The 23,803-nt window shown below is 35.9% G+C and overlaps 1 protein-coding gene across 2 annotated transcripts in view; it reads left to right on the top strand.

Annotated features, from left to right (window-relative positions):
• RELN (reelin) overlaps nt 1-23,803 on the top strand; it is a 533,709-nt gene that overhangs the window by 342,233 nt on the left and 167,673 nt on the right. For both annotated transcript variants that reach the window (XM_055283529.2, XM_055283528.2), the window contains exons 13-19: nt 4,851-4,963; nt 6,299-6,507; nt 7,267-7,395; nt 8,993-9,102; nt 17,567-17,633; nt 21,684-21,917; nt 22,588-22,749. In XM_055283529.2, the coding sequence (XP_055139504.1) occupies nt 4,851-4,963; nt 6,299-6,507; nt 7,267-7,395; nt 8,993-9,102; nt 17,567-17,633; nt 21,684-21,917; nt 22,588-22,749 (1,024 nt within the window). The remainder of the gene's footprint in view (nt 1-4,850; nt 4,964-6,298; nt 6,508-7,266; nt 7,396-8,992; nt 9,103-17,566; nt 17,634-21,683; nt 21,918-22,587; nt 22,750-23,803) is intronic.

Genomic DNA, 23,803 nt, shown 5'->3' with positions numbered 1-23,803 from the left:
TCCATATGCAGGTGACAACTGGAGCTGCTGGAACTGCTATGTTCTCCCAAGCAGAAGGTAGCATAAGACAAACAATTCTTAGGGAGAACCCTCATCTAGGTATAGGTAGAGGGGAAAATAGTAGTAAAGGAGACTGAGAAAGAACATAAACAGAAGTGGGCAGAAGGTGTCATTGGAGCCTACGGGAGGAAGGAAGACAGTGGTTCAGGGGGTATGGCAGGGAGATGATCAACAGTGTAAGGAATGCCACAGAGAGAGAGAGATCAACCAGGATAAGGGCTGAGAGGCCACCAGTGACTTTGGAGAGAGTTTCCCCAATGGTGTGGTGCCTGGAAAGCCCAAGTATAATGCATGGAGTTAAAAATAAAAATGTGTCACTGAAAGAGGAGGACGGCTACTTCAAGAGTTTTATCAGTAGAGAGAAGAAAAGAAATGGGGACCAGATCTTGAGGAAACAGCAGCACCCAGGAAAGGTGTTTTTAGGATAGGATAGATGGATAGGATAGGGTAGGGTGGCATAGGGTAGAGTAAGGATAGGGTAGGTTATGGTAGGATGGGATATGGTAGGATACGATAGGGCAGAATAGATAGGATAGGACTGGACCTATAGAAAATACTTTAAAACTTTGTTGGCTGATGGGAAATAAAGCCATATGGAAAGAGATTTAGAATGAGATAGTTATAAGTAGCCCCTCACTAAATACAGTACCTTAGGAAAATCAGACTGATTGTTAATCTGGATTACATCACACTCTCTCCCTCTCAGGCCCTGACTATATGTTCTGCCCTTGGTTCGTATCAGTCTGCTGTGAGTATATTTCTGGAAAACTTGCCCAACTTTCAAACTTCAGTTCAATGTCTATTTCCTTTATTCATATATTCACGTATTCAACACATTCATTGAGGCCAGTATAGAGCACTGTTCTTAGAACCAGAATGCAGTGAATTAGACAAAAAATAACCTAACAGACATCAACTCATTCATGTATTTATCGTTCCTCCAACGAATATTTACTAGGCATCTGCTATATGCCCAGCTCTTTTAGCTCACATTGTACCCTTTTCTCTGAATTTTTACTGCCATTAGGGCAGCACAACACAGTTTACTGCCTATTATTGTTCTTTAAAAATGACTTAAAACAATATTTAAAATATTTTAAAACTGACTGGCCCATTTGTTTTTATTGAAATCTTCCTGAACCTTAATTTCTGTACAAGATGCCTCTGAGTCACACCTTTCCACAAGGTGCCAAAGGCTATGAAGCTGAAGAAGAATCCGTATCTCCCTGTAGAAGCTGCTGTCATTGACACTTCACAGAACTATAAATTGCTCCCGGAAGAATCTTTCAGATAAAATCTGTCATCATTTTAAAGTCTTGGCCCCTTAAGGACTTTTTTTTTTCTGCCATTCTGGGCTGGGTGTGGCTCTCACGTGTGTTTCAGTTATCTCTGAAGGGCAGATGCAGTTCATGAACTGTTCTTAAGAGAGCACAGAGAAGTTACAGAAAACAGATTAATGAAATTAGAGAAAACTGATAGTTCAGTGCCTGCGTCATTGGGTATGGTGCACTAAACCCACACTGCCTGTGATTATTCACCTTTTTTGTCCTTTTTTGGTAAATCCTTAATATATAATTATAAATATCCTTATATGTATATATTCTCATATATATATATATCCTCAATTTAAAAGTTTTGTTTTCTAATAGGAATTTCATTTTCACGTGGATTTTTTCTCCAGAGACCATCAATTAGAATGGCTTTAGTAGCTGTATTTATCATAACACGAGCATGTAAGGAAATGCTTGAATATATGATATAAATGTCAAAATCATAAGATTTTTCTCCACAGGTTGTTGAGCAGTAAACATTATTAGGATGAGATATACATTGTCACCATACCTGACTTCTCCATTCTCAGTTCAAATTACCCAATCCAGTAAATATTTATTATATGCCAAATTACATGTGCCTAACATATGTAGCATGCCAGATTTCAATGCTTTGCAAAAACCGTCCTCCAAGACTTACCTATTGAGTGGTAGTAAAGGTTTGAAGTCAAACAGAATAAGCTTAAAGACATGCTTTACTTTGGGACTATGGGCACGTTATATAACGTTTCTTGGCCTCTGTTTCACTATCAGCAAAGTGGATCTATATTAATTCTTACCTGAAAATGTTGTTAGGAGATGAAAAGAGATAATGCTTGTATTTGATTTTACATGGTGCATGGTTCATAGTAAGTACCTAATGAAAAGTAGGCATTTTTACCCTTATGTTATTATTAATAATACTGAAGGAGTCTGGCTCCAAAAGAAACCCTGATCCAGACAGTACCAACCACCATTTGCAACATCAACTCTTTGTCAAAACAAAAACCCACAAATTTCCTTGGGAATAAACAAAATTATTGGGCAATTTTCCCACAAATGACTCAAACATAAAATCAGTGTGTCATGAGCTGGAAATTTTGATCTACCTGTAAAACCTTTCAGACCATGGCTTCACCCTGTAACTCACTGCTATCCCATAAACTGAGCTGTTCTAGGAGCACACCAATGGGGTGAGAATGTGTGTTAAACTCTCTCCTTCCCTGGCTCAGCTAGAAACTCTAGTAATAGGCTCACCCCCAGATTCCTACAGCCTTCTCCAGTTTGTCTTAAAGGGCTTAGTTTTCAAGTCAGACACTAGCTTTTCTGCCATCAAGCCAACTTCCTGGGTTGCTTCCAACTGATATATACTCAGATATGCCAAATAATTTTAGAATTCACCTAGGAGAATTTAGTTAAGAATATTTGCACAACATAATTCCAATAGTGTATTTTCAAAGCCAAATATAAATCATCTGTTATTTAAATTATTAATTTAGATCATCAAAAGTTGTTGCATTGCAGAAGATGAAATAAGATGTGTCAGATAAGGAAGACACCTGGCCAATCAGAGTGGGCCACATAGGTGACCTTAATGAGGTTACCGCAGTCAACTGTACAAGTCTCAGGTTTATAGATTCAGAAAATGAGTTTTCTTAATTACCCCAGAGCTGACATATGGGAGACTGACTCATGCTCTAAGCTCAGAGGAGGCTTATGAACAAATCATAATTCTCATCAATAGACTATGGAAATTTACCTGCTAAGCATGAGGGAATAATCAATGTTTATGGGATCAAAAAAGATATATATTACCCAGTAATTTTAATGGCAGCGGTTCCAGAACTATGATAGCCTGATGCATCCTGTTCCACTGTGGGACACATTTTGCAAATGAATCCTCAAGATTTGCCTTGGTCATTAAGGACTTCTCTATTCCTACCCAGTGTATGGACATCCTATGAAAGTCTTGCCCTCTGATATCTACTTTTGTCTAATATTCCTTCTATTGTTCATGAAGTTCCTTGTACTAATTCAGTTCTAGCTTTCCCCCTTAATATCACATATCAGTCATTTCTCCCCAAGATCAGACCCAATTACTCAGGTTGAGTTTGACCCAGGCATTTACAAACAATAGACACTTTCTTCTTAGTTTATTTAATATCAGATACTGAGTCTCAGCCATTATTTGTGTATTTTACTAGATTAACTCTCAGAGGGTAGTTTTATTCTAGAATGTTGATGTTGTTTTACTGTCACCAGAGAGTATTAGCAACAGCAATTGCCTGTAGATAAAAATTAACATTGATGGTGGTTGATTTAGGAAGTGAAGGAATTTTTTAGAAAGATAATAATAAAAGAAAAAGAAGTTAGTGTTATAAATGTGGGGCCTTAGGGATAGAATATTTGCCAGGAAATACATGTACATGTCCATAGTCCCAGCTATTTTGGTTGGTACTATTATGAAGGATAATGGTGGATTAAGAGAGGCTTCTAGTTAGACATGTCATCCTTTAATATTCAGGTTATGCAGACAGTTGATAGAAGCAAACAGTAGCAAGAATTATTGGCTGGGGCTGGGCGTGGTGGCTCATGCCTACAATCTCAATGCTTTAGAAGACAAGGGTGGGAGGATTGCTTGAGCCCAGGAGTTCAAGACCAGCCTGTGCAACATAGGGAGACCCCATCTCTACAAAATAAAATATTTAAAAAAGAATTATTGATGGAATGCAGTCATGAAAATAATAGGTTAGAAGACATACATGTACCCCTGGCTCTTCCACTAGTTAGTTACATGATCTTAGCTTCAAGTACCTGCTCTGTGATTCAGTGCCATCATCAGGATGATCTTAATTGCTCTTCAGCTTCAATGTCATATTGTTTTCCATGACTATGAAGTAGAGTAATAGAGAATAAAACACTCTATGTACCTTCTAACAATCAAATGAGGTACCAAATGTAAAAATGAAAAATGTAAAACAAATTGCATTTGAAGTACAAATAATATGCCAAAATATTAAAGATACTATGTGCAACAGTTTGACTAACACTACTTCAGAATTCCTTGATGCAGGAAGTCATCACCCTTGTTTTAAAACCATAACCAACAGGTTCTGAACTTTGGTCATAAAAACCTCAAATTAAGGAAATAACAGTTTATTAAAAAGCAGAGCACATCTTTTTAATGTGAGTTAGAACATGGTCGTTTAGTTGCTGCTCAAAGTAGACAATTATTTAAGTAATCTCATGAGGCAAATAGCTACTTTGGCCTTCACAAATGTCAAGTCTTTGATCTTTAGCATGGCCTACTTGAACTATCGTTATAAATTATTTCCTTGAGTCTGTTTACCTTTGTGTAGGGTTATTCTTAAGTGACATCTGGGTACTATAATGATTTTTTATTCTGAAATTTAACACTATATTTGATATGTTTATGGATGCTAGTTGGTACTAACAACTTAAAATTTTTGTTTTGTGCAGGAGGAATTTGTGACCCTGGAAATTCTCACGAAAATGACATAATCCTGTATGCAAAAATTGAAGGAAGAAAAGAGCACATAGCACTGGATACCCTTTCCTATTCCTCATATAAGGTATACATGCCAGTCTGTGTGGCAAATAGACCACCTCAGACCACCCTGGACAAGCCCAAATCAAAACCACAAAGACCACTCTAGATACAGAAGATACATCCCTGTTCTGGCAGGCCAGAGGTCGCCAGGTTTCTTTAAAAGTGAAATGGACATTTTAACATTCATATTTTTTCCTAATACAAATGAAAAATGTGTTATCAGGAAGGAAGAGTGAATTACAGTCCATCAGACAGTAAAGCAGAACCCAATACTCTGACAGTTATTCTTGTCCCCAAGAAAGCCCTAAATGTAGCTCTAATTATGCCCCTCACGTGCTTGCTGTGAGTCATGAGTATTTGTCCAGCATTTTGAGATCTCCTAGGTAGAAGACACTGTAGAAGCACAGGTTATTATTACCTTTGCTTTTTTCTTTGCTAATTAGAGCTACCGATTGAGGTTGGCCTTTTTTCTTTACCCTTTGGATATAGAACAGGTGTTAGCTCTGGTTATTTGCAAACATCTTCAAAATTATGTGAGATGCTGGTCATAAAGTGTAAAATTATTTTTTGTAAAAGTAGATTTGTTTGTGTTGAGGCCACACCCACATACTCATTATTAGTTAGCCTTTTCTTTGCACTGATGGTAACCTAAGTACTTTTAAAAGCTTAAACACAGCTAACATCTAGCATTTCAGGGTTTAAGTTAGAAAAACAAAACAAACATCAAGGTTAGAATGGGAAACAACCAGAGTGAATATCCAGCACATTCCACGTGCAAGGGTAACCCAAGTTATGCCATTTGGGATTTCATAAAAGACTATATTTCCAGCAGTGGCAAGGTAGAACTACACCTGCCCTGGTCATCTTCATGCCTCATATCAAATCAGCTTTGTAAGTTATAATGCATTGACTCATTGGCTCTGGTTGTTTCTGTCCTATTTTCACAATACTAGTTTGGAAAGCCCTTAGCATGATACCAGTCCACTTTCAAAGAGGACTGATGATAAAGTATAAATGTCAAGTTGCCCTTGTTTTGTGCTAATTAAGTAAAATGGATGCACATGCTTAGATAACTCTTAAAGACCTTATATCAGTTTATCTTCAGGCAGGGAGAGCCTGATCAAACACACACAGAGGCCCCCACCTCATGCACAGGAGGAATTCTGAGTCGCTAAATCAAATGCTCCTTGAGGATGGCATCTTCTTCATGAAATAACAAATGCAACACAAAGGACATTTCCTGGTGCTTAATAAATGGCAGTTATGTACATGTTGTTTACTAGGTCAAATTTAGGAGAATTTACATGGACTAGCATAGGAAGGATGATGAGTGATTCTGGTCTCCTTTGTTTGAAAGGTTCCGTCTTTGGTTTCTGTGGTCATCAATCCTGAACTTCAGACTCCTGCTACCAAATTTTGTCTCAGGCAAAAGAACCATCAAGGACGTAATAGGAATGTCTGGGCTGTAGACTTTTTCCATGTCTTGCCTGTCCTCCCTTCTACAATGTCTCACATGATACAGTTTTCCATCAATCTGGGATGTGGAACACATCAGCCTGGTAACAGGTAGGAAGCCCTGTTTTGTAAATGTGCAAAACTAAAAATGAGCTTGCAGATTTGGCTATTAAAAAAGACGTAGTTTCTAGGTAGAGTTTTAACTGGATTTTAAGTAAAATACTCATTAATGAAATAACACGCTTTTCCCAAAAGAAAAGTTCTTCAATTAATATGAGGGGTATGATTGGATAGATTTCAAGTAGGAATGGCTTCATTCTAAGAGCTTGATCTTAGGTATCAGAGGTGTTTGCATGTGCTGTGGCAACCATCCATTATAACAGATTGCTAAGAGAGAGAAAAAAAAAAGCAACTGAAAAAAAGCTTGACCTCCTGTCGGCTGGTGACCTGCTAATAATAAGCATGGAAATCAATTAGCACTTCAAGAGCTATGACTTCTCAGTTTCACTTGCCCAAGTGTTGCTCATATTTTTTCTAAGAATTTTGTCGGTGTCACATTCACAGGATGAAGTGACAGTGTGAGACATGGTAATTGCCTTGCCACCTATCAAACTCAAGAGCACAAACTCAAGTTACCATTTGTTGTCTTTAAAACATAGTTTGTTTATAGCAGTAATTTAACTGATTGCCCTTTGAAAGCTGGTCAGACTTTAGTGAAAGAGAAAACAATCACTTAGGAAACAGCATCTTTAAAAAATTTTACACTGTTTTTACAGTTGTTTAATGTACTTAACCAGAGTTGAAAATTTCATTTTATTTGTTATCTTTACCCTCCCGGCCTTTTGTGTGTGCTTTTTCTGGTTCTATTAGTGTCAGCTTAGAGTTTTCTACCAACCATGGGCGTTCCTGGTCCCTCCTTCATACTGAATGCTTACCTGAGATCTGTGCTGGACCCCACCTCCCCCACAGCACTGTCTACTCCTCTGAAAACTACAGTGGGTGAGTACATTCTCTCTGAGATATTGAAATACTTGAATCCATGTTGCAGAATAAAAATCAATGAGTAATTCTGAAATTAGCATTTTTGTCATAATAGGTAAGAAACCTAACCTCTTTAAAAGTGGTCTTGTAAAAAAAGAAAGAAAGAAAGAAAGAAAGAAAGAAAGACAGTATCTTTGGTAAACTGGATGCAAGATTACAATTACAGTTTGTAAGGCCATTCATTCTTTGTGTACTTGACATATTTTGGACTGCATGAACTTAAATTCTATATGGCATTTCTGTGGTTATTGCCAAAAGATTTATTGTCATACTACTTATAGAGAAATGCATTATAGAAAAAATTGAAGAAAGTTAAGTTTTGAAATTGGACCTGGATTCCATTCTGTGTAACCATATTTATTCTCCCTGACTTTCCATTTTTTTCTGTATAATTAAGGATATAATATACCTCATTGGGGGTTATTAGGAGAATTAAAGATGATTATATAAAATACTTGCCACATTACAGAATAAGCATTATGAGAATAGTAAAAATATTTGCAAGAATGACAAAATTAAGTTGGGAATTATTTTGTTATCCCCTTTTAAATGTGTATAGGGCTAGGTGAGAATAAAAAATAAAAAGTAATTGATGCTAATTAGCAGTATATCTCTGCACAGATGCCTAGCATAAGATAATATCTGAGGTCTGAGTATTGATGGAAAAATTTCTTAAAAGAATATATAAAAACTAAATATCGCTCACTATTAAGAACAAATTGGCTAGGTATGATGACTCACACCTGTAATCCCAGCACTTTGGGAGGCCAAGGTAAGGGGATTTCTTGAGGTCAGAAGTTTGAGACCAGTGTGGGCAACATAGTATGAGACCTTGTCTCTACAGAAATAAAAATTAAAAATTAGCTGGGTGTGGTAGTATGCTTCTGTAGTCCACCTACTCAGGAGGCTGAGGCAGGAGCATAGCTTGAGCCCAGGATTTTGAGACTGCAGTGAGCTATGATTGTGCCACTGCACTCCAGCCTGGACAACAGAGCAAGACCCTGTCTCTAACAATAAATTAAAACTTAAGCAAATTTTAAGTAATATAAAATAACAAGTCCATTACTCTGGCATGCTGTGGATGTTTTTACAAGTTGTATGTCTGTTTTAAAGATATAAACAGGCCGGGCACGGTGGCTCACGCTTGTAATCCCAGCACTTTGGGAGGCCGAGGTGGGCAGATCATGAGGTCAGGAGATCGAGACCACGGTGAAACCCCATCTCTACTAAAAATACAAAAAATTAGCCGGGCGTGGTGGCGGGCGCCCGTAGTCCCAGCTACTCGGAGAGGCTGAGGCAGGAGAATGGCGTGAACCCGGGAGGCAGAGCTTGCAGTGAGCCGAGATTGTGCCACTGCACTCCAGCCTGGGTGACAGAGCGAGACTCCGTCTCAAAAAAAAATAATAATAATAAAGATATAAACAAATTCCACAAGTGAATGTAAACTTTAGGGCTTTTCCAAGCACACAGAAACTAGAGCATGAAAAGCATGTAAAATAGATTCAAAAGATATGAACATAGTTGTGAAGATGATTTTGTGCTAAATTTCTTGCAGGTGGAACCGAATAACAATTCCCCTTCCTAACGCAGCACTAACCCGGAATGCCAGGATTCGCTGGAGACAAACAGGACCAATCCTTGGGAACATGTGGGCAATTGATAATGGTTAGTGTTTATGCTTGTCATAATCACATGCCATTGATGTAGAGTCTTCCTGTGCTTTTGTTCGTCAGCACAGACTTAATCACATTTCTAAGTCATGGTCTTGCAATTCATTAAACACCCTTTCTTCCATTTCTCCTTTGCATTCTGTTAGAAGCCCAGGGATGCGCAATCAGAAAAAAAAAAAAAAAAAAGCCAGTGGAATCAGCAGTATTAGATGCTAGAATGTTTCAACATACATAAATAAAAAATGCATAAAACCTTGAAACTGAAATTCACAGTTGATGACAAGGGATATCCTAACATTTTCTTTGAATGTTGTGTAAAATTAACATAAATACTTATCATACTGTATGTATTAAAATAAGACCCATTCTTCTCTTAGTAACTACCACAACATCTGGAATGCTTTTCTTTTACATGCAGACAATACACAGAAGGAAACATCATCTCTAAAAAAACTAGTGAAACTTTTACCTCCTTTTCAGAAAATAGTATAGAAAGAAAACTTGGATATATACCTTTTTAAATCTTTTATCTTTCTTTCCTTTTCAAGAGAATTTTTGAAATTTGGCATCATTTTAAAAGTCAATACCACTTATGACAATGACAGAAGATATTTTAAGCTCTCGGGTTGCATGTCTGTACGTTTCTTATACTTGTTATTAATCACCAACTCTTTGGCTTTTGTCTTTTTATTTTTATTTTTATGGGATTCAGTGAGTACAAATGTAGTTTTGTATATGAATGTATTGCATAGTGGTGAAGTCTGGACTTTTAGTGTAACTATCACCCAAATAGATTACAAGATAATTTATCATCCCTCACCCCCCTTCCACCCTCCCACCTTTCTGAGTCTCCAGTGCCTGTTATTCTACTGTCTATGTCCATGTGTACACATTATTTAGCTTCTACTTATAAGTGAGAGCATGTGGTCTACAACTTTCTAAGTAATATCACTTAGGATGATGGCCTCCAGTTTCAGCTGTGTTGCAGCAAAAGACACGATTTCATTCTTTTTCATGGCTGAGTAGTATTCTATGGTGTGTTTGTGTGTGTGACATATTCTTTAATCATCCATTAATGGACATTTTAGTGGATTCCATGACTTTACTATTATGAACAGTGCTGCAATAAACATACAAGTGCAGGTTTCCCTTTAATATATTGATTTCTTTTTCTTTGGGTAGATACTCAGTAGTGAGGTTGCTGGATCAAACGGTAGTTCTAGTTTTCATTCTTTGAGAGATCTCTATGCGGTTTTCCAGAGGTTTTACTAATTTAAATTCCCACCAAAAGTGTATAAAAGTTTCCTTTTCCCCCACATCCTCACCAGTATCTGTTGCATTTTTACTTTTTAATGATACCCATTCTGATGGGTGTAAGACGGTATCTCATTGTGGTTTTAATGTGCATTTCTCTGATAATTAGTGATGTTTAGCATTTTATATGCCTGTTGGTCATTTGTATGTCTTCTTTTGAAAACTGTTTGCTCATGTCCTTTGCCAACTTTTTAATGGAACTATATGTTTTTTCTTGTCGAGGTGTTTGAGTTCACTGTTAATTCTGGATATTAGTCCTTTCTCAGATGTATAGTTTGCAGATATTTTCTCCCAATCTGTAGGTTGTCTGTTCACTCTGTTGATTATTTCTTTTACTGTGCAGAAACTTTGGGCTTAATTAAAGCCCCTTGGTCTTTTTGTTTTTGTTTTTGTTGTCTGTGTTTTTGAGGTATTAGTCATTAATTATTTGCCTAGGCCAGTGTTCAGAAGAGCTTTTCCTAGATTTTCTATATTAATCCATTCTTGCACTGCTATAAAGAACTACGTGAGACTGGGTCATTTATAAAGAAATTGTCTCACGGTTCCCCCGGCTGTACAGGAAGCATGGCTAGGAGGTCTCAGGAAACTTACAATCATGGCAGAAGGCCAAAGGGAAGCAGGCACGTTTTCCATGGCCAGAGAAGGAGGAAGAGAGAGTGAAGGGGGAGGTGCTACACACTTTTAAACAAACAAATCTTGTGAGAACTCACTATCATAAGAACAGCAAGGGGGAAATCCACCCCCCATGATCCAGGCACTTCCCACCAGGCCCCTCCTCCAATATTGGGGACTACAATTTGACTTGAGATTTTGGCAGGGACACAAATCCAAACCATATCAGTTTTCTTCTAGGATTTTTATAGTTTCATATCTTACATTTAAGTATTTATTCCATCTTGAGTTAATTTTTCTATATGGTAAGAGGTGTGGGTCCAGTTTCGTTCTTCTGCCAATGGCCATCCAATTTTCCTAGCACCATTTATTGAATAGTGTGTTCTTTCCCTAGTGTATGTTTTTTTTTTTTTTTTTTGAAGGTTGTTGAAGATCAGTTGGCTCTCTGTAGGTGGCATTATTCTGGGCTCTCTATTCTGTTCCATTGATATATGTGTCTGTTTTTATACCAGGATCGTGCAGTTTTCTTTACTATAGCCTTGTAGTGTAATTTGAAGTGAGGTAATGTGATGCCTCCAGCTTTCTTCTTTTTGCTTAGGATTGTTTTGGCTATCCACTTTCTTTTGGTTCCATATGAATTTTAGGATTGTTTTTTCTAATTCTGTGAAAAATGACATTGGTATTCTGATAGGATTTGTATTGAAGCTGTAGATTGCTTTGGGCAGTGTGATCGTTTTAATGATGTTAGTTCTTCTAATCCATGAGTATAGGATGTTTCTCCATTTGTTTTTGTCCTACAGTTTTTTTTTTTTCATCAATGTTTCATAGTTTCTCTTGTAGAGATCATTCACCTTCTTGGGTAAATGTATTCCTAGGTATTTTGTTTGTAGCTATTGTAAATGGGATTGATGTCTTGATTTTATCCTCTGTTTATTATCATTATATATAAATGTTCCTGATTTTTGTACATTGATTTTATATCCTGAATCTTTACTGAAGTCATTTATCAAATCTAGGAGTCTTGGAGAGAAGTTTTTTAGGATTTTTTAGGTATAAGATCATATCATAACCAAACAGAGATAATTTGACTTTATATTTTCAAATTTGGGTGCCTTTTATTTCTTTCTCTTGCCTGATTGCTGTAGATAGTACTTGTAGTACTATATTGAATAGGGGTGGTGACAGTGGGCATCCTCATCATGTTCCAGTTCTTAGAGGGAATGCTTTGACTTTTTCCCCATTCCATATTATGTTGGCTTTGAGTTTGTCATATACGGCCTTTATTATTTTGAGGTATGCTCCATCTACACCTAGTTTGTTGAGGGTTTTTATCATGAAAGGATGCTGAATTTTATCAAATGCTTTTCTGCATCTATTACGATCGTTTTATGTTTTTTGTTTTTAATTCTGTTTATGTGGTGAATCAAATTTATTGATTTGTATATGTTGAGCCATCCTTGCATCCCTGGAATGAAACCCACTTGATCATGTTGTATTATCTTTTAGATGTGCTGTTGGATTCAGTTTGCTAATATTTTGTTAAGGATTTTTGCATCTGTATTCATGAGGGATATTGGTCTGCAGTTTTCCTTTTTTGTTCTGTCCTTGCCTGGCTTTGGTATCAGGTTTATACTGACTTCATAGAATGAGTTATGAAGGATTCCTTCCTCCTCAGTTTTTGGAACAGTTTTAGCAGGATTGGTACAAGTTCTTCTTTGTGCATCTTGTAGAATTCAGCTGTGAATTAGTCTCATCCTGAGAGCTTTTATTTGTTGAGAGATTTTTTATTACTGTTTCAGTGTCACTACTTGTTATTGGTCTGTTCCGGATTTCTTTTTCTTCCTGCTTCAATCTTAGGCGGAGGTATGTTTCCAGGAATTTATCCATTTTCTCTAGGTTTTCTGGTTTGTGCACATAAAGATGTTTATAGTAATCACTGATTATCTTCTGTATTTCTGTGGTATCAGTTGTAATGTCTCCTTTTTCATTTTTGATTCTGCTTATTTGAATATTCTCTCTTCTTTTCTTGGTTAGTCTAGCTAGTGATTGGTCAACTTGGTTCACCTTTTAAAAGAACAACTTTTCATATGGGTTGATTCTTTGAATTTTTTTTTTTTTGGTCTCTATTTCATTTAGTTCTGCTCTGATCTTCATTATTTATTTTCTTCTGATAGCTTTGGATTTGGTTCATTCTTGTTTTTCTAGTTCCCTGAGGTGCAATATTATGTTGTTAATTTGTGATCTATTTTTTATGTAGGAATTTAAGGTTATAGCCTTCTCTCTTAGCACTGCTTTTGCTGTATCTTAGAAGTTTTGTCATGTTATGTCTCTATTTTCACTCATTTCAAAAATTTTTTTAATTTCTGTGTTCATTTTGTCATTAACTCAAAGATCATTCAGGAGCAGGTTGTTTAATTTTCATGTATTTGTATAGTTTAAGAGTTTCCCTTAGAATTAGTTTCTAGTTTTATTCTACTGTCATTTGAGAAGGTATTTGATATGATTTTGATTTTTTAAAATTTACTGAGACATGTGTTGTGGCCTAACATATGGCCTGTCCTGGAGAATCTTTCATGCACTCATGAGAAAAATGTATATTCTGTGGTTGTTTGGTAGAATGTTCTGTAAATGTCTGTTAGGTTCATTTGTCCTAAAGTCCAACTTAAGTCCAGTGTTTCTTTGTTGAATTTCTGTCTCAGTGATCTATATGGTGCTGTCAGTGGCATGTTGAAGTCCCTTACTATTATTGTATATATTGCACCCCCATCTATTTTCTTAGGTCTAGTAGTATTTGTTCTATGAGTCTGTATGTTCCAGTGTTGGGTGCATATATATTTAGGATTGCTACTATATCTTCTTGTTGAATTGATCCTTTTATCGTTTTATAATAAGTTTGTCTTATTTTTTCTTGTTGATTTAAAGTCTTTTTTATCTTACCTAAGTATAGCTGCTTCTGTTCATTTTTGGTTTCTGTTTGTTTGGAATATCTTTTTCCATCCCTTTATCATTAGTCTATAAGTGTCTTTACCAGTTAGGTGGGATTTTTTGTAAGCAGTGTATGGTTGGATTGTGTTTTTTAATCCATTCTGCCAATCTGTATCTTTTAAATGGAGCATTTAATCCATTTCTGTTCAAGAATTGTATTGACATGTCAGTTTTTATTCCTGTTATAATGTTAATTGTTATCTTGTTGCTTTGCAGTCTCATTTGTGTAATTGTTTTATTAGACCTGTGAGTTTTATACTGTCATTTGTTTTTATGACGGTGAGTATTGATCTTTAATTTCTATGTTTACAACTCCCTTAGCATTTCTTGTAGGATTGGTCTAGTGGTAATGAATTCTCTTAGCATTTGCTTGTCTGGGAAAGACTATTTCTCCTTCATTTATGAAGCTTAATTCTAATAGAATACAAAATTCATGGTTAACAGTTTTTTTCTTTAGAAACCTAAAAATAGGATCCCAATCTCTTCTGGCTTATAAGGTTTCTGTTAAGAATTCCACTGTTATTCTGATGGAATTTTCTTTATAGATAATTAGACATTTTTCTCATGCTAATCTTAAGATTAGCTATGAATAGCTACTGTACTCCAGGACAACATAGCAAGATCTCATCTCCCCAAAGACCATGGAAGCTGAGATTCCAAAGAAGGAGGCTGACAAATTCAGTTTCTTAGGAAGACACCCTTAATAAGGACTTACAAACAGAAGCTGTAGTTTTGGGAAGCCGTGAGACAAGATAGTGAATCCCTGCCTGATTGTTTGGTTTCTTATTTTAATTACAGGTAGATTAATAGCATTCCTATTTTCAGATAGCATATAAGTTGGCTGAAGGCTTATACTACAAGGAAGTAGAAAGGGAGAAAGAGAGGAGAAGGGACAAAATATCAATAGCTAAGCAAATTTAGCATAGCCACTGATTTGAGGTCAATTTTATAAAATGGAGAAAATGTACACCCTTGTTTAATGTTGATTTTCCATGTCTTAATCAGGTCTCTGTTATTTTTTAATAATTTAGACATTGAGAAATAATTAAATTCTTGAAACTGGAGAAAAACTTTAGACAATTTGCTGATGAACCAATATGAATTTTTTCCCAGTATATATCCAAAAAACAGACCAGTGGAAGGCCCACCCTCAAAGACCATATGAGTTATACGGATATAAACATAGTGAATTTTCAAAAACATCTAAAGATGAAGGGGTTAAAATGGAGTGTCTTCATGGGTAGAACATTTTGCATAGCATTTTAAGTATTGCACCTGTTCATTAGCTCTAGGGAGCAGGCATTTGCCTCTAGATAGCAGAATATGAGTGACTTTTTCTTGCTGTCACACTTTTTAAGGATTCTGTAATGAACCTTTATTACTTTGATAATCATCAAAGTGGTTTAGAAACCAATAATGAAAAAGTATGTGAGAAAATTAAGAGTGCAATGAAGTACATGTAAGCCTATGAAAAGAATGTTTCAGTTTCCTAAAGAAGGCTGTTACAACACAATTTTAGTTAAGAAAGTATTCACTACATATCTTCTGAGTTCCCATGCTTTGAGTGGAATCATGCTTTGAGTAGAATGGGAAAGGGTAAAGATATATGTAATGCACATGGTTAGCAAGGTATGTTGAATATAAAACCTGGTGCAGAATCTCTTTAATTCTGTTATCATTCTGTGTGAGGTTTTCACAGAAACAGGACCCACTCTTTGGCTTCTTTTACAAGGGAAGAAGAGGACACATACTCCTTCCCAAGAGAAATGTGTGCATACTTGCCAAAAACAAACAAAAAAAAAACACCCTGAAACCTCTCCCATTTCACTATGTAATTCCAGAATTATGTCACAGAAAAAAAATAGAGAAAAACAGATCATTATCATAATTCTCTTAGGTATAGTTTTCCTTCATGGCAGAGTCAACTTCTGCTAGTGTGTAAAGAAATTACTTTGGAAATCACCATGAAAATCTTAGCAAAATGGAAAGTCCTAAAGCAAAGTATGTTTCTTGTCATTTTTAAAATTTTTTCAACTTGACTGTATTACTGATAATAGTGAAGAAAGCTATTCTATCCTATTCACACTCTTAGGAAAAAAGAAGCCTGTTATGAGTCCTAATGGCTTCATCATTAGCAGGAAGAGATGACAATAAAATTCTTAATTGCAACTTTTTTCATTGACTTGGAGTGTCTTGATTTATTGTTGAGTTTTTTATGATGGAAGCTTTTTGAACTATGACGTGAGTGCCCTATCTCTTAGAGCATATCTCCCTTCAGCCATAAAGTCAAGTGTGCTGGGAAAACAATCCATATGCTTTTTCAGGCTGAAGAAGAATGGAGCCAGCCCCTTTCTTGTTCCTTGGTGCACAGTGGAACACATCAAAGCAACAGGACAGGAGGGTGTCAAGGAATACTTGACCTCAGTATGGTGCTGATTATAACCATATAGTGCTGGCTACCATGCTAAGCATAATATGTTTCTTTAAGTATTTCCTCCAAGGAGTATTATTATCCCACTTTAAGGAATAGGAATATTGAGGCTTAGACAGGATAAATTACTTATCAGAATTTCCTGAGTGAAACCAGAATTTAAATCCAGGATTATCTGACACCTGAAATCGATACCTTTAATGACTCAGCCTGCTATCTAATCTCTTCCTAAACCAGCAGTTTCCATCACCAAGAGCTTTCCATTGGCCTGCAATTCTTTGAATTTGAATTATTCCACCTCTTAATTGGCAGGTATTAAGTGCTTATAGGAGCATAGGCTACAGTAAAGTTTATTTTATAATAAAATTATTTAAATACTTTGAAATGACTACAGGACAGAGAAGAAAATTATAACAGGTTATAAATTTGCTTATGCCTAAAAAATTGAATACATGAGGTTTTATTGCATCTTGAATTTCTCATTAGTTTAATACCACTTCTACACCATTTGGTACATTATTAATTTTGCTGATTAACAAAAGAATTAATAACATTTAAGTGTATTGGAGTATGAGTGTCTCAGAACCTACCATTCAACAAACAGTAGCCTTTAGGCTCAACAACAGATTCTTAACTCCTCATTTCCAGGAAGGGTAGATTAATATTTAGAAATATATGTAACAGTCATCCACAGTGTTACAGATTTCCCCCTGATAGGAATGAAAATTATGGTGTGACTTCTCCATATTGTGATATATCATGTTGGTCCTTTTTAAATATTTTTTTCTACCTAATGAATATAAACTTTGTAGAATGTTCAAGGCAGAAGCACTAATATTGTCTAATAGACTCTATTAAGGAATTCAAATCATAAGCTCCTATCTTCTTTGATATGAAATGTTAAAATCTTAAAAAGATTATCTGTATAACTTGTAACCATTTCAGCAGCTTTGTAACTAAGCACTTACCTTATCACACAGCATTCCATATGTCACCCTGGATTCCTGCACACAACATACACACAAGGGGCCATATTTCATGAGTATTGCTTCACAAAATTGTACTGGTAGTGTTCTATGTTTTTGTAATTATGTTCTCTTTTCCCTCCCCCCCACAGTTTATATTGGCCCGTCATGTCTCAAATTCTGTTCTGGCAGAGGACAGTGCACTAGACATGGTTGCAAGTAAGCATCTTAAAATAACACCTATGCTTCTCCTTTTTGATGTGTAACTTATGTATTGAAGTCACAAGTCATTTAATAACCTTTTTTAGGATTGGGGATCTTTTTAAGACAAAAAATTGGTTATTTCTAATAGAATTTAAGTGTAATTCAAATGTATTTTAAGTGAAAATTAATACATTTTATATTAGGCTAAATTGTGGACAAATTTAGCATTCCTCATGTGAATTTGTGAACAAATTGGAATTCCTCACAGCTTGATGGCTCCCATTCCTGCCTGTAGTTACATCCTTTTCCATAAACTTGTTCAGGTGTTCATGAGTCACATTGTAATTCCTAGCATGCTTTGTAAATTATTATAAAAATCAGTAATGACACATAGATCCAATGCTAAAGGAAACTGGACTGGACCAAATTTAGCAGATTTGATAAGCAAATTCATCATCTTTAAATATAACTTAAGAATCTTGTTTACTTTTGAAAATCATTTGGGTCTTTAATAAATTATAAAGTATTTTACAAAACAATGCTGTTGAATATGAAGTCTGAAATTATACATTAATAATGTAATATCTAATGACCACCAATGAATTATTTTATGTTTATACCAAAAAATGGATATTCACATTTATTATGTCATTCTCATATTAATATTTAATCATAAAATATTCTGGGAATTTCTGAAACCACAGGCAATCTGTTATAAAGATAAGTTTTCAACAGCTGATCATCTAGTCTACTTTTTCTTGTCCCTCCAACAAAAAGAGTAATTAATTAGCTAATTAGTTAATGAGTAGGGAACTCATAAAAGAGCTTTGGACTTGGATCATTTAAAAACTGTAGGCTCGGCACGGTGGCTCATGCCTGTAATCGCAGTACTTTGGGAGGCTGAGGCAGGTGGATCACTTGAGGTCAGGAGTTCGAGACCAGACTGGCCAACATGATGAGACCCGATCTCTACTAAAAATACAAAAATTAGCCAGGCATGGTGGCGTGCATCTGTAATCCCAGCTACTAGGGAGGCTGAGGCAGAAGAACCACTTGAACCCGGGAGGCAGAGGTTGCAGTGAGCCAAGATTGCTTCACTGCACACCAGCCTAGGCGATGGAGTGAGACTCTATCTCAAAAAAAAAGAAAAAGAAAAAAAAAGAAATTGCACGTATGAGCCAAGCACTTGTTGACATTGAGATTAGTGTGGCTTTTTAACTTTCTAACTATATTTCCGTGAATTTAATTAACAAAGAGATCACATTGCCCAATGGAAATTTTTTATAAAGTATGTGAAGAATTGAAAAGTTTCCATCTATATTTCAAAACTGAATATGCATCCCTGTGTTTTCTAGTAAAACTACCAACTCCCATTCCAAAACAATGCTCATTAGATCTATGAAACATTGGCTGATATTTTCATCAAGTTGTTATGTGCATCCATTATCCATAATCAGACCATCTTCTTAGTGTATTTCAAATAAAATTAACATGAGGCCAGATAGTTTTGCAAATCCTGATGTTGTCCCAAAAAGTTTTGGGGAAAAAAATTACCTAAAATGACAACTGCTTTTATTTTCAAAAAATAGAAAGTGGTATTTCTAAAAAGACCTGTCTATAATTACAGTAGTTATACTTCAGGCTTCATTTTATGTGTATCATATTCCTCTTAGAATTAAGTGGTTTTATTAAGGCTACCATCTATACCACCCATGGTGGATACAAACAGAAATCTAAATGGTAGCTTTATGCTTTTGGACATTGTTCTTTTTTGACACCATACATTCTTCCAAATAGTCATAGTCTTTTCCTCCTTCTGAGGTTTTGGAGAATATTTTCACCGGTTGGAACTTTAGTGTTTTTCCCTATTTCTAACAATGTTTTATGTAGTACTCATTGGCTTTGTTTGCTTACGGCTGGGCTAAAAATTTGACTACTACCTCCTTTTCCAGCAATGTGTACTTTTTCGAATTTGAGCAAAATTGCACAGAAAAGAAATGTATATGTAATACCACTTACTTCCTTTAAACAAATCATTGAATCTGGGACCTTTGCAACTTTCTATTTTTTTCTCCTCTTTACTCCGCCTCTCCCCTGCGTTTTACTGCTATTTGCTATCAAGATTCTACCCTCTCATGTTCCCTCTAACACTTTCTGGCCTGTGCACAATCCCAGGCCTGGTTCTCTAAATGGACAGTCTATTAACCTGATAAGCCCAACCCTGTTAGAGATGCTAATGAGGAGAGAGAGCATTAGAACCCTTTCTTCACGAGTATCATCCATGTAGCTTAACAGTGGGATCTTTTTCCTAACATTACAGGGTGACTCTACTGCTAAATTTAAGCATGTGTGGATGGATCAGTAGGAGACATATTGGGAGTCAGGAAAGCCTCGTGTCATACCCGAAATCACCAATGTGTGTGACCTTGTTGTTTTGCTGAGAAACAAAGACTACAAAGTTTTTTGTTTTTTTAAAAAATTATTTTTAAAAAACTATTTTATCTTTATCAGCATTATATCTCAATTGAATAACCTTTGATTAAAAGCAGACTTTTAAAACGAGTAAATGGAAAGTGACTCCAATGTAAGTCATCTTTAAACGATCACCAGTTTCTCCCAGTCACGTGTCCTGTGAAGACACATTTAAGATACACAAAAATGTAATTGCCCTGAAATGCACTCTGGAATAGATAGTCTTGTTAAGGGAAATTAATTCCAATTCGTGACTGTGGTAAAACACATTCAGTTTCCTGACTTTAAAATGTGTTCAATTTAGCTGATTTTAAAAATTCTTTTTTGGAAACAACTTGGCTATTCAGTCTAAGTCCATTAGACAACATGTGAAAGAAGGCTCATCCAGTAAATATTGGCTTTCCTTTCATCCCCTTATTAATGCTACTTAAGATACCAAAACAACCTTCAAACTTCATGCTACAGTAGTTCTTAGCATTTTAGGCTCCAACTTATTTGGTAATCTGATAAAACCTGTGGACCTTCTCCCCAGAAAATCCAATATACATAAAACTGGGCATTTGATTTAGCATATTTTTACATTCCATGGACTCCCTGAAAGGCCAGCATAGACCCAAGTCTCAGTAGTACTGCCAAAGAAGTATCCTGAGTCATGCCATAGTATCACTTCATTGGTATACTTGCTTTGTAAAGGCTTGTTTCAGACTTCAGCAAGCTTTGAATGCTCCCATGAGAATCCCCCACTCGAAAAGATACCAATTGAGCAACATTATAAATGTAGTGAGAAGGAAATAGCACAGTAAAAACAAAGAATTTGAAACTATTTCATGATGAATAATCTCCTTAAAACATATGTTTCCATTGCTGATTCATCTGTGATGAGGTTTTCTCACTGATAGAAAACTTGGGGCACTCCTGTATATTCTAGTCAGCTAGTATAAATACAGCACATTCTCACAGAGAAGCAAGCAGGTTGTTGGGGAGAGGGGAAAGGTTTGTTTTTCTTGAAGTGCTACTCATTTGGAAGAGTCCACTGAGAGGCAACACAGTTCTGCTAAGGACGTCTATCTAGGTCAAGGGTGTACACATTCTCTTTATACATTTGAAATAGTTAAAGATAGATTCATTTTCCAATAGTTTCTAAATATTTAAATTCCTATCACAAACATAACATGTATTTTAACATTTGTTCTTAGAAAAAATTTATTCTGGGTATCTTATTAGAAGTGCTTTATGCTGTTTCTTTATAAATTTGATGAGCGTTATTATGAATAAAATTATACATAAACCTTTTACAGATATTTTAAGTTGGAAATGTGTATGAACATAGATGTATTTTAGATAAACTGCTGAATTACTGTTTTAATCGTAGGCTTTTTATGAAAGGGCTGTGCAAAGACTGTATTTGTCTGGAATATTTACAGTCGATTAGCCCTTATCAAGTCTTTAGATTCAGTAGTCTCCAAAGACTAATGAGCTTCATTTACCATTCAATCAAATCGTAGCCTCTGGACTTCTTCCTCCCCAAAGTAGATTTGAGAATCTCCGAAACAGCCAACAGTTTAAGATTTAATTTCACCATATTTCTTTCAGGTGTGACCCTGGATTTTCTGGTCCAGCTTGTGAGATGGCATCCCAGACATTCCCAATGTTTATTTCTGAAAGCTTTGGCAGTTCCAGGCTCTCCTCATACCATAACTTTTACTCTATCCGTGGTGCTGAAGTCAGCTTTGGTTGTGGTGTCTTGGCCAGCGGTAAGGCCCTGGTTTTCAACAAAGATGGGCGGCGTCAGCTAATTACATCCTTCCTTGACAGCTCACAATCCAGGTGAGTGAAGGCAGAGTAGAATACATACAAAAACCAGATACTAATGTTGAATTTAGTTATACTGTCAATTTTTATTTCTTATATTTTTTCTGATAGACATCTTCTCATTTTTAACTAGGGTTGGAGGGAGCTTACAGTTTATTGAGAGTTAATTTGCCCTAGTTTTTAGTAAATTAGGAGGCTCACCAATGACTTATATATTAATGACTGACTAGGTTTTTAAAAATATGAAATGTTAGCATCAAAACTATGTTCTTAAGCCAAGAGCTAGTTAATTATTTATGTAGTTTATTTGACAGCTTGCAGAGGCTGATTAGATATACTCTACAACTTCCCTTCCCCCAGTGTCTAATAAATAATGCAGTAAAGAAGTGATTGGCATTTTAAGTGTATGTACACAAGTACATAGTATACAAATGTGCATAAACATCCAGTTATATTTTTATGGATATGTCAGTGTATAAAATATGTATATCAACATGTACATAAATATCTACACATATTCATGCATCTCACAATGAAATTACTTACATTTCATAAAAGAGGGGTGAGTAGAAACATAATTTGGGAGTAGTTCACTTAAATCTGTTTGAAATTCTTTAAAGACCAAAATGAACATTATGATTAAAAATGTTCATGCATACGCTAATTATAGACAATTTCTGTCTAGGTTTCTCCAGTTCACGCTGAGACTGGGGAGCAAATCTGTTCTGAGCACATGCAGAGCCCCTGACCAGCCTGGTGAAGGAGTTTTGTTGCATTATTCTTATGATAATGGGATAACTTGGAAACTCCTGGAGCATTATTCATATCTCAGCTATCATGAGCCCAGGTATGTTGGAAAGCATTTGGAAAAATGGCTGTAGAGTGAAATCTTCTCCTGGGGAAATCATAATTCAAATGGTATAAAATTCTAGATATTTTTCCATTGACAGATGGAGCGCACAAAGATTGATGTGTCTTGCAGTGAAAAACTACCAAGCCGACCCATCCATTTGTCCCACTGACTTCTGATCATTTGAAGGAATTTATTGTCATAGTTTTAAATATGCATCTAAGGGAAATATTTTGATGCTTATAAGCATCAAGAGAAAAGTAGGCTGGGGGCAGTGGCTCATGCTTGTAATCCCAGCAGTTTGGGAGGCTGAGGCGGGCGGATCACGAGGTCAGAAGATTGAGACCATCCTGGTCAACATGGTGAAACCCTGCCTCCACTAAAAATACGAAAAAAAAAGCTGGGTGTGGTGGTGTGCACCTGTAGTCCCAGCTACTCAGGAGGCTGAGGCAGGAGAATCGCTTGAACCCGGCAGTCAGAGATTGCAGTGAGCCGAGATTGCACCATTGTACTCCAGCCTGGTGACAGAGCGAGACTGTCTCGAAAAAAAAGAGAGAAAAGTAATTAACACTATTTTCCTTATTTAACTGTAATGTAAACTATTACACAGGATTATAATATGGCACTAAATTATAAATGCTGTTGATAAATACTAGTGATATATTTTAATATGTTGTAATAAATTATATGATATATATCATATAACCAATATGTTATTAAGATTTACATGTAATATAGTTAAGTAATGAATACAAGGAAATTTTTTAGCATGAATAGTGTCTCTGGCAAAAATGGGGTGTTAGGGTTTATTTAAAGCCCTTTCTTCAGGCCATTTCTATTTTTCTTTAGTGTATAGTTTTCATCATATGTAGTATCAGTTGTCAGATTTAAGTCTTACTTGAAGCTGGGCTATCTTTCAATGTTGGCAGAATAGTAACACCATTAGTGGTATAATTTTAGGTGTCTGAAAGATCCTTTCCACTCCTAAACACTTATTGAGCTACTCACTGAAATTCCTTTAAAAATATCAAGGGACAAGGAGGATGGGGAA

This window comes from Symphalangus syndactylus, chromosome 6, assembly GCF_028878055.3.
Source record: "Symphalangus syndactylus isolate Jambi chromosome 6, NHGRI_mSymSyn1-v2.1_pri, whole genome shotgun sequence".
NCBI classification, from domain to species: Eukaryota; Metazoa; Chordata; class Mammalia; order Primates; family Hylobatidae; genus Symphalangus; species Symphalangus syndactylus.
The sequence above is the reverse complement of the archived record's forward strand: the minus strand, read 5'-3'. Positions and strand labels throughout refer to the sequence as shown.